We start from the raw sequence: 11,850 nt of genomic DNA, 5'->3' as shown, positions 1-11,850 counted from the left end.
ATTCTCACTCGGAATGATCTGTCTGATAGGAACGCCTTGATCCAGCGAGGGATTTTCCCTTGAATCCCGCAAGACTCGAGTTTGTGGAGCAGCGGGACGTTTGGGACCCTATCGAATGCTTTTGAGAAGTCGAAAAATATGGCATCCGATATGAGTCATCACGGCCACGCGAAAAAGCAGACTTGGCAGGTGTACGTGCTAGTAAGAAGCCAAACACTTGTAAACCATGGTCTCCAGGACTTTCAGTATACAAGCGAATTCAATGTCGTCAATGCTGCATGGTTGTCGATCATTCTTTGCAGTGCATTTCGTTTCAGCGAGGTCACTGGTGAAATTGAATAGGTAGCGGTCGCACCATCGCCATAATGAGCTATCAGGATTTATTAGCATCTTCTGTAACGTTGCGAAAGCACATTTACCTGGAAAGATGGTTCAACAATCTTTCAACCGCCAAACATTTCGGCCATGTGCAGCTCAATTCGTATCAAATGAAACCAGGGTTTCCAGGACCCTGGGGAGCACCCTGTCCCTATATTACGTCCCATCCCCGCGCTACAAGGCTCACCGATCAATGCCCTGTCAAAACATGCGATGGTACACCAGAAGCAGTGGAATACTCGTGGAAGAAGGCGAATATAATTGGTCAGATTTGGATCGACGTAAGAAGATAGAACAGAAGTGGGAGTGTTCAACCAATCGTTTGGGGCTGGGGAATGAGCGGCGTACATGGGAGCTCCTAGATGTGTGTTCCGGAATGGGGTAAACCAGTAAAAACCATAAAAGTTTGTTTGACGTCAGATGGTAGAGAAAGGGCTGAGGACTAATTGACCCGCTTTGAAGTTGGGTGTAGGTGGGACCCCTACAATGCGATGACCCCTAAGAGGGAATAGATTGAGGCAAAGTTGCTTCATTTGGAAGTGAAGTGATGGGGGCTGATTGCCAAATATGTGATCCTGTAAGTAAGGCTTTCTATTATACCCTGATTACCCTTCAACCAGCGAATTCTGCAGCGATCGAAGAAGAAGAAATGCCCTAATACTCCCACACAGGATTGTAGGGTGCCATACGCGACGCATACATATGAGAGGCTATGTGTATGTAAACCCTTTGGACGGACGGTCCGTTCTGTCATGAATGTCGCAGTCATGATCGACAGAATCTCTCTCCCTTCCACCAGTCTATCCGTCCACGTTCACCCCCATCCCATATCTAAAAGCTACCCCAATATGACGCTCGGTATTTGGTCGCACACTACTTTCGTTGTGCTTCATTAGGCTCTTCCAGACTGCGCTGTTTCCTGTTCACTTTCATAGTTTTACCTTCATTAACATTTCCGTGAGTAGATGCAAAAGTCTTGCGTGCGCATTTGCAAATGATCCCCCGGGAACACTGTCACAAAGAGTAATATTAGCATGTGTAGATTTGGTCACGTCTAAACCAGCATGCGAGGGGAATTACAGTTACTAGAAATTCGTCTTTCAGAGAAAAAAACAAGCTGAGACAAGGTCAGGGCGCTAGGATTTGAAGCTGGTGGCTACAACAAGAGGCATCATCCTAGCCAATGATCAGAGTACTTCGAATTGATGAAAATGAGAAATCACAATAACATATCTGCTGAGGTAACGCAAACGCCACAACCTGGCCGGTTAAGTTGAAGTAAAACATAGAACCACTGCTGCCGCCTAGGACTCCTGGGCTCAGGGCCAGGGTTGCGAAAACCGTGAGGATGATGAACTGATACCAGGCACTTAGCGGCAAGAGTTTGACTCCAAGGAAGCACTCTGGTGGGTGGTGGCATAATTTTATTATATCAGGAAGTCTGGACCAAAAGCCTGCGCTTTCACCTTCAATTGCAGCACCGGATGAGGGCTTGTGAGGCGCCGAATCTTTCATATCAGCAGTGATTTTTCGTCGCGAGTGATGTCAGAGGTGGCATAGGTAATCTCTCAAAGGCAAAAACGGAGGGCTCATGGCCATTAGCGGGATTTGCGGAGCTTAAGGCCTTCAGGTAGCTTTTTTCGGCACAGATTTTGTGCGCTCTTTGGAAAGCGATGGGAGGCATTGCACATTAGTACTTGGTTGCGGCATTCCATAGGCTTACTAATTTCGCAGACGAGTGTGTCAAAAATGACTGAAGCTTTTGCAAGTACTGACGGATCGCGCGTTGCATGAGGAGTTCGAATAAAAATGACTGGTTCTATGCTTCGATAGAATTTAATTTGCACTTCATCTAAGGAAAATGAGCACTGAATTTTGCTACCGGGAAAGTCAGTCTCTGAAAGCAACCCCAGAAAAATCGGAACCTACTGAGAGACTGAAACTCCACCAATATCTCAGTAGGAAAGCCGGCTAGTATCCAGATCAATCGAGCATTCAATCAACAAGCATTCAATCAATTTAGCAAAGGCCCGGATCGGTGATATTAAAACTCAGTTAGCGTGAGGTCACTTGTAAGTGCTGCACTAGCACGCACTCACGTTTTCGGAATGAAGCCGTTGTGTTCCTCATCGGTGAGCCTTTTCCCAGCAATAGGCAGTATAGTGATGACAGCAGTCTGGCAACCTGACAACGCACAAACTCACAGGATTATGACAATACCTACTGAAGCTTCGAAAGAAATTCTTCTGCAACAACAAAATCAGTTTGAAGCGGCACAATTACGTCTGATGAAAACACTCACGCAGCAACTAAAAGGCAACCGACAAATCCACTGCAGATGCAAATTTAGTTGACTCGATCACCATCAAAATCACGGAGTTCCATCGTGAACCCAGTGCCGGTCTAATCTATGATTAATGGTTCAGACGTCACGAAGATGTTTCTAAAGTCACACTGAAGCACGTGCTTGGGAAGTTTGTTTTTTGCTTGGCACAACGGAACACACACGGTATTCCAACTTCTTCCTGCCGAACAACACGCACGATGGCATGTTTGACAAAATGTGCAGCAACTCTCAGCAATTTTCGGTGAGCTCTTTACCTTGTTTAATATTCGCTATCCTAAACTTACGTAAAAGGATTCCGAGGACTATATCACATATATCGGTAGAGTCCACCTTGAATGTGAACAATTCAAGTTATCTACCATGACCGGGGACCAGTTTAAACGTCTTATTTTTATTTGTGGTATTCACTCGCATTCAGACAGTGATATCAGAGTGAGGCATTTTAACAAGGTTGAACAAACTCCCGAGATACCGATGCAGTCGCCTGTCCACAGGTTTTGGCGCCTCCTGAACATTTAACACGACACAGACATGTTAAAGAGACACTTACACAACCCTACTTTCAACGTTGCCAAGGTGACATCGAGGCGACTCTTCATGGCGGCAAATTCAAACGGATCAAAGGTCCTCCAGCGTGCTGGCAATGCCGCGACTGGCATTCCGTGCGGTTGTCACTATAAAACGGGCAAATTTTTAATGTGCAATGGATGTGGGCACAAGGGAAGCCAGTGCCGGACGCAAAAACCAGTCTGGGTCTAGGTCATACTCGGAGGCAGGAAGTAGACGGAGCCTGTCGGAACCCCCTTTGACTCAATACCTACTAAATTTGATAAACGTTTCGATCCTCGTCGCAAGCACGTTACAATGAGAGCAATCGAAAGAACGGTTCGAATGCAGCTCGTTACGGCTTTTGATATCACGATTGTTTTACGGCGCACCTGGGGGAATGGCGGATCACCGAAATTCAGACCACCTACGGATACTGCCTGAAATTCTTCAGGTTGTGAGGTTCAACTACTTGACGAATTCGGTTTTAAGATGGAGGTAGCAGACCGCCGTTATTGCGATACTGTCCATCTTAGTGCATGTGAGCCTTATCTCCTGGGTATAGACCGAAACGATCGCTTGCGTCTTTCGAAATTGTCAGTCGACAACTTGCGCACATGAGAACCAACCAAAAGCTTAAGAGTATCTGAGGCGAGAAAACTAGTCGAGGTTGCAATTATACAACTGCAACAAAAATAGGATGACGTTTCCAAAGAGGGTTTTGGATTCTACTCGAAAGCAAAAGTGGAATTTTATCTGCGGCTGGATGTCTGGCCAGTAACCGGGCCCAAATGTCCAATGCCATACGCAGCCTCACCAAATCTTGATGCCAAACCCAAACACCCTGAAGACGCCGGAGCCCTAAAGCCGGTGAGTTAGTCCTTATGGGTTTCACCAATCGCGGTTGTCAAGCAGACAGGATGCGGTACATATTTGTGCCGATTATTCCACAGGATGGAATCATGCATTGGGCAGTTATCAGTATCCACTGTCGTCACTCGACGATACTTTTGCCAAAATGAACGGCGGCAAATATTTTGCAGGGTTATAACTTTCGGAAGCATACTTGCAAGTTGAAGTCGCAGAGGGGTCCAGACACCTTCTGATGATTAAAACGCACATTGGCCCAGCGCACAGGCAGTGCGCCAGCCGTTTTCCAGCAGATCATGGACACGCTACTGTGTGATTTGACAGTTGCCGCATACCTTGGGGACATCATCGTCATGGTGCCCACCAAAGAAGAGCCTCTGTCTCGTTCAGACACTGTTTTTCAGCGGATAAATGACTTTGAGTTCAGGCAAAAGGAGGAAAAATGTGAGTTCCCCTTGAGTTATGCGAAATGTTTTGTTTTCATATAGACCAAAATGGCCATCGATCCGACCAGTCCAATATTGACGCAACTGCAAGAATGCCCCACCATCAAATGTTGCTGAACTCAAGCCTTTTGGGGAGTTTCTTAGCCACTTATGCTAATTATGCATCGTTTGTGCGAACCACTCAACCATTATTTGACCAAATGATATTTATGGGATCGGTCACGCTACTGTCAGCTCGTAGTGGAATAATTGAAGAGACCGCTGCAGTCTGAACTACTACTCACGCACTTCAACCCGCGACTGCCTGTGTTTTTCACAAGTGACGTATCGAACTGTGTTGTTGTTGCAGTCATTGCTCACATATTCCACGATGACATGCAAAAGGCAATCGTTTATCCCCCGAGGTCGCTGGCTCCAGCTGAACGGAATTACGGTCACACTAAGGAGGAAGCGCTATCCATCAGTTTTGGGATGGAAAAATTCCACAAAATGCTCTATGGCCGACACTTCACACTTGCGAAAGATCGCAAACCACTTTCGGATAAATTCGGTCCCAAGAAAGGTGTCCCGGTCTACACGGCCAACCGTCTACAAAGACGGGGCACGATTCCGCTCGCTACAACCTTACCGCAGGTTATGTTTCAACGGAAAAACTGGACGGGCTAGTGCGCTAGCACGCTTAACCGAAAGACACCGTTATAGAAACCATTGTCGTCGAACCGGAAATTCACGCTGTAGCGTTAGAAATAAGTATCCCAGGAGGAATCTGGAATCGATGTGAGATGACTTGGCATCTTTGAACGGCGAAAGGAAGGCAAGATTTAGAGGACCAGAGGGATAAAGAATTCAGACGAGACTGGATTTTAGCAAGAGTAGAAAGAGAGTTACTGGCCTTTAACATGTAAGCTATGTCAATATCAGCGAACAGAGAAGGGGATCCATGGTGATCAAATCAGTGACATTATAACTGTATACTAAGAACATTAGGGAGCCGAGTACACTGGATAACTCCGCTGAAAATTGAAATAGGTTATCAGGAGAGATTCCTGAACTTGGTGAGACTCAGATAGCTGTTGTCAGTGGCAATGTCCAGGGTGTGGGCACTGCGTGTTGGTTGCCTTGCATGCTGGGACCAGCCTTCGGCATCAATCCAGGCAAGCAGAGGCGAAAGGTGCAGATGGGAGTTTTGTTGAGAGCAGGAGGTCTCAGGAAGGTTGGGATCACCAACGATCACTTTGTTTGTGTGAGGTAGGGTTGGGTGTGGAAGAAAGATAGGGTAGATGGTCAATCGAGCTGGATGAGGTGGAAAGGGCATGTACAAACACGCGAGAACGGGCAGTGGGTTAGCTCGGCAGACAGAAAACAAGCAGTGTCTGGAGCGTCCGCCAGTAGTGGATCATCAGCATACGAGGCTTCCATTTCACTCATAGAGTATGTGAGGCAGCCGCCACTACGGTGGTATGAACAATTGGAGCGGAAGATAGTGTATCCCAGAAGGGAGGTGAGGGCATCAGGAGTGCTAGGACAGAGCCACTTCTAAGTGATGCGTATGAAAGTTTGAGTGGAGATAGCCCGAATGTGGTGCACTTTAGGTAATAACGGAGCGGATGCTGATTAGAAGGACAGAAATATTACTAGCGAGATCAGAGATGGATGGGGTGGCTAGTAAGAAGTCGGTAAGCCCAAGGAGGTCAATGTGTAACAAAGTAGAGTCCGTGGAATCGGGAATTTAGGGATTGGTGGGCGAGGTAGGACCATGTTAAGATGTATGAGAATAGGATGCTGGGACGTACCGTGATGGGTACGGAGACTGTTTGGGTGGAGGTGCAGGAGCTCAGTAGGCCGTGATGGGTACGGAGACTGTTTGGGTGGCGGTGCAGACATAGGAGCTCAGTAGACAAAGAGTTACATTAGAGGTCCATTATTCGTTTGTAACAGTGCAATTAACACCATCAAAGAATGGTACCGTGCGTGGCAGCTGAACAGAAATGGCGGAACTTAGGTCACGCACGATAGATGGGCAGGTAATTTGTTTAGGAAAAAGGAACCTAGAGGGTAAGACAGCTGCATTAAGAGGGTAGGAGGATCTGTCTTGTAATGCCTCTAGCACCCAATCGTAGGAGGCAAAGGCACGGGTAGCTAGACTGGGCTGATTGGAGGAGATGAACTAAAAGACGTATGGTAAGAGAAGGAAGAAAAGGGGAGGAGACAGAGTGCAGTGAGGGAGTTAGTGTTGCAGCCGAACTCTCTGAGAGAAGTGAGCTACGTTGGGGGCAAACAGAAATCTTCTGCTATTGTTTTGGTGGGGGGGTTTGGAGTAGGAAGACGAGACACAGTTGAAGGACTTAGAGGTGGATTTGCACGTGGTTTCCGAAGAGGCGGAGGCTGTGATGGAGTAGGTAGTTGCCGAAAGGGCATCCTAGGCGAATAATACGCGGGTTGTTGGAGGGGCAGAACTTGATAAGGGCTAAGGTAAGATAATGGTAGTTGTGGTTTAGGGGCCCTGCGAAGGAACCAGGTTTCAAGGTTCGATAGGCTAGAAATGCGCTTATGAGGAATTCGATGTATAATTAGGTTTGTAGAAGAACGGTGAAGGACAGGAACTTGGGGAGTTGGTGCGGCAGAAGCAGTTACGGTGGAGGCTTGGATAGCAGGTGCTTGGACCCGCGGAAGTACTTTGTTGGGGAGACGCAGCGTCATTAAGTCAGGACTTCTAGAGGAAGAGCCTGTGCTGCCATCCTCGAATACAGCCTCATGTGCGGGCTGATTAGATACCGTATCTGTTGAACCGGCAGTGAATCCTGCTGACATGATGGACGTCGTAGTTAACATAATAATAATAATAATAATAATAATAATGTTTATTCCCAACTTGTGGGTGGCATGCCGTCTGGCATGATCATGCGTTTACAGTCAGAATGGGGCATTACGGGGGGATTTGCGGGACTGCGCGAAAAGGGGACAATGTCACAAACAGTGGGAGGTACTTGATTAAACAATAACAATAATAATATGTTTCACTTGCAACCTGTAGTGAACAATAGGCATGAGGTCCGAGTAATTCAGTGACTCCGTTGGCTGCCATGAACTAAAACTGCAAAACCATTGCTGGCCATGAGTGACCTTGGGCGGTTGGGTAAATGGCCGGAGTCATAACAAGCAAAAGTGGAGGTGGAGATGGGATAATCCGAATTGGGAGAACACGGCAAGTTTAGTCTCAAAAATATGGTGCAATCTGAGAACAAGCAGACTCACTGGTTGCTCTGTTGTTGGGAAGTCAGGTGTAGGGGTTAGGTTTGATGGGGACACAGAGGTGGTTGAATTTGAACGAGTAGTCCAATAGGTTGGAATGAATGTCATGGTGGTCGATTGGGGTCAATGAAACGAGTAGGCAAGAGGGCACGGTTTAGGGGAGGAATGGAACAGTTGCGGGTGTGCTATCAAACTGAGTATGACAGTGCCGTGCCATCATTGGCCTGACATGCTTCAGTTTTTGGACAGCCCCGTGACGGACGTCAACATTTGAGATAATTCGTCTTGGGTATGCAGTTCATTGAGCAGCGGTATTTATTTCAGCCTGGTCGAGGAAACAAGCTCGAACGAAGCCGATATGGGACTGCAGGTTTTCTTGGTCCGTTTGGTGATCCCGGAGTTGTAGATCATAGGCCAGGTGGAGTGGAGATCAGCTAACCAGATCGTCCAAAGCGGGCACTTCCGAAGTTTAAGGCTTGGGAAGGTGAGGGGATGGGAGGAGATTTGCAAAACATAGTGAGTTTGAGGGGATATGAAATGGGATAATATGCATTTATATACATAGAAAGAAAAACTTGGCGTCTGATGCAACTAGGATGATGACAAGCGATTACATGGAGTAGGGAGTAGATAAATTTTACTTAGTAGGCTAGCGACCAGGGGCTGGTTTCGCTGATATACGGTATTATATTACAAGAGATCTAGTAAAAGCCGATATAAGCGCGCAAAAGTGTCGTATGGGAATCAGGTGTGTAAGGGCTGGCGGGAATGGTATTCTGAGCTAACTGGTTATCGAGTGTTTATTACATGAGTTGGATATATACCAGGAGAGAAAGTTGGCGGGGTAGGAGAAAACAACCAGGCCAGTAACACAGCATAATTAGAATTAGTAGGTAAGTCGTGCAGTGATTTGGGGAAGAAATAGCTAATTTTGATTTGGTTTTTGCCAGTAGAGTTTGGACGAGAACAATAGACGCTAGACAGAGTTTATAGAGTAGTCCGGTGCAGGAACTAGACTAGTACGAGGTGTAAGTTTGTACGGGGAAAAAGATAAAAAGAAAACAACCAGGCCAGTAACGCTGAATATTTAGATCAAGTTGGCATTTAGTCCTTGGTTAGCTTAAAGCGGGTCAAGAGGATGGGAAGAAATGATAACAAGATCCTTTACTTGCCTATTAACTGTAACGTCGCTTGACTCATATGCGTACTGGACCTGATTCGTAGAGGAGGTCAGAGGGTAGTTGAGTATTAAGTAAGACGGCAGCAGTTTCACAGGTAAGGAATTTGTCTACAGACTGAGAAAAAGCATGGTGATGCGTGATGCTTCGCAGCTGCTCAGGAAGGCTGTTCCAGATGCGAGCGTAATAAACTAGAAAGAAGTAGTGGCGTAGGTTTGTGCGGGCTGGGGGACACACTAAGAGATTGCAGGAGTTTCGGAGTCTGTAGCGAGGTTGTGAGTTTATGCTTGGTCTAGCCTCTGCTATAAAGGCGTTCTTATGCAGTAAACGGTGCAAGAGAGCTAGATTCAATTTTAACCGTCTAAGCCATAGTGGTTCAAGGCCTAGGATTTGACAACGGGAGCGGTAAGAGAGGGGGTTTGATCGAGGAAAGAGTTTTTTCGTAAATGAGCGTTGGACGCTTTCAATTGCGAGTCTGCAACTTTGGGTGTAGAGGGAGGAGAACGTGGTACAGAATTCCACGATTGGTCGTACGCATAGCTTAAAGATTGCGACCATCGTGTCTGGAAGGTGGCAGGAGCGCAGTATTAAAAAACTGAGCCTGCGCGCTCTTGCTACCTGATACTGCACCTGGTGGGAAAAGCTAAAAGTACAGGAGTATCTGAGGCCGAGATCTTTGATCTCTGTAGAATGAGTAATAGGATTTCCATTAATTGTGAAAGCATCAGCCGGGAGAGAGCAGCGGCAGGAAGTTATACAGGATTTTGTGGAGGAGAAGCTAAGGCCAGAGTTGTTTGACCAGCGAGTCAGTGAATCTAGGTCTTGCTTAATCTGGTGAAAGGCAAGGGTTTTTGCAGAGGTGGGGAATGTGTACGCGATTTTTATATCGTCCGCGAAGAGGAAGGCCTTACCGTGGGATATGGCGCCGAAGACGTCATTGATGTATAGTAAGAAAAGGATGGGGCCTAGCACGCTTCCTTGGATGACTCCGCTAGCGATCGGTAGTGGAGATGATTGTATGTCCCCAATTTGCGTTATTTGCTTCCTGTCTGATAAATAGGAGGGTGCCAAAGAATAGAAGCTTGGGGCTCATGGTCACGAGCGTGGGATGCAGGACCTGGAGCCAACATGCAGGTTTCCGCCAAGCTGTGGCACGGATAGCACTATAATATGGTAAACCTAAAGGATCATTAACGGGGTATTGGGAGTTCTGGGGTACCAACTCAAACTTATCATTACTGGGAGTGTTTGGGGGCACAGCTTACCTGTAACAGGCTTTAGTGTTGTAGGGGGTGATTGGGGGTGTAGCAGAAACTGATGCAAGTGGAGTAGAGGTCGGGTCGATTGGTAGACTCGGCACACTTAGCTAAATCAAAGGGTTCTCGGCTACCACTCGCACATTTGTCAACGGAATTCCGGCTTGCGTAGTTGCCGTTGGTTGCATGTGAAGTCTGTGGCTGAGTGACGTCAAGAGTAGCGATTGCTGCAGATAGGTGAAGGGGAGAGGGATGCGACTGGCAGAGTTGGTTGATGAAATTTTTGTAGGCTGTCTCTGCAGTCGACTGCGAGCAGCTTTGATCTTTACTGTTTGAAGTTTTGGGTTAGAAAAGAGGAGGGTCTAGAATACCAGTGGGCGCGCAGCATCGTTTCCGTCCTCAAATAGTAGTATTATTGGGCAGCGTTAAGGCATATTTCACTTTCGGAGTCGTCAAACGGTGCAGACGGTTTTGAGCATGGTAAATTCCGTCAGCAGATCAGTTTCGATGAGTTCAAGCGGGATGCGACCAGAGACATCGTATGTTAAGAGCTGGTGACGGCACTCCAAACGGTGACAAAGGTCAGAGGCAAGTACGTCGATGAGGATTAATGTTGCACATGTTGCAGTAGGAGACAGAATGCATGCAAGTGGCTGCATACTTCTGAAGGAATCTAGTTTGCATTCTATCCTATGCACAAAGGCTCCGAGGTTAGCCAGACCTGTGCGAATCCGAGATTCTTCTAGTAAGCGTGAGGAAGGAGGGCTACTGAGCGGAACGGGAAGGGAGATATCGGTTACCACCACCGAACAGGCTGTCCGGGGCTCATGGTGGTTCATCAAAGATGCCTGTTATAGCAAGAAAGGGTGAAATGCATGCATTAAATCCTTCAATCCTCGACCGCAGTTGCCCAAACGCCCATTAGAACTGTCATTCATTCAGACTGGCTAGTGCCCAGTCAACACTCACACGGTCCTCTATCAAAAGGGAAATTATCCGCAGGCCTACATCTGCATGACTCCCTGTGTCTATCTCGGTCTCACCCAGAACCGGCGTCCCACCACGGAACTGCGTATCCCTTCTCCGACCCTTGACGACCTTTACGGGGTTGTCCATAAACCGAAGCATGTCAGTGCGATGATGGCATGGCACTGTCATACCCAGTGAGATGGCACTCTCTCAACTATTTTCTCCAGAATCTCGGCCGCAACCCCTCGCCCACTCAAGCATGTTGCCACAACTTCGTGCACTTCCCATCCGGCCACGTCTCTGGGATGAGCTCTTCCGTACCCAATAAATTTTCGCGCAGATTTGGCTAGCCTGGCTTTCCTGCTGCAATCTCGACTTGCCTGTTGCACAAGTTCAAATCCGTATACGGAGTTCAGGTCACCCTATGTATTAGCAACTTGTCCCCATCCAACCTATTCCCTGCACCTGACATCCCTACAACAGTGCAACCAGTGAGTCTGCTTGCTTTCAAAGTAAACCACAGTTTTGAGACCAAACTTGACATGTGCTCCCAATTTGAATCAACCCATCGCCATCTCCACTGTTGCTCGTTGTGACTCCGGCCATTA

The 11,850-nt window shown here is 47.3% G+C and overlaps 1 protein-coding gene across 1 annotated transcript; it reads left to right on the top strand.

Moving 5' to 3' along the window:
• Window positions 1-427: 427 nt before the first annotated feature.
• On the top strand, window positions 428-763 carry T265_02441 (hypothetical protein; the record flags this gene model as incomplete). The annotated part of the gene is made up of 1 exon (XM_009166690.1): window positions 428-763. One exon carries the CDS (start codon window positions 428-430, stop codon window positions 761-763), a length of 336 nt encoding a protein of 111 aa, XP_009164954.1.
• Window positions 764-11,850: the final 11,087 nt, after the last annotated feature.

Source organism: Opisthorchis viverrini (assembly GCF_000715545.1).
Source record: "Opisthorchis viverrini unplaced genomic scaffold opera_v5_30, whole genome shotgun sequence".
Classification (NCBI taxonomy): domain Eukaryota; kingdom Metazoa; phylum Platyhelminthes; class Trematoda; order Opisthorchiida; family Opisthorchiidae; genus Opisthorchis; species Opisthorchis viverrini.
The sequence above is the reverse complement of the archived record's forward strand: the minus strand, read 5'-3'. Positions and strand labels throughout refer to the sequence as shown.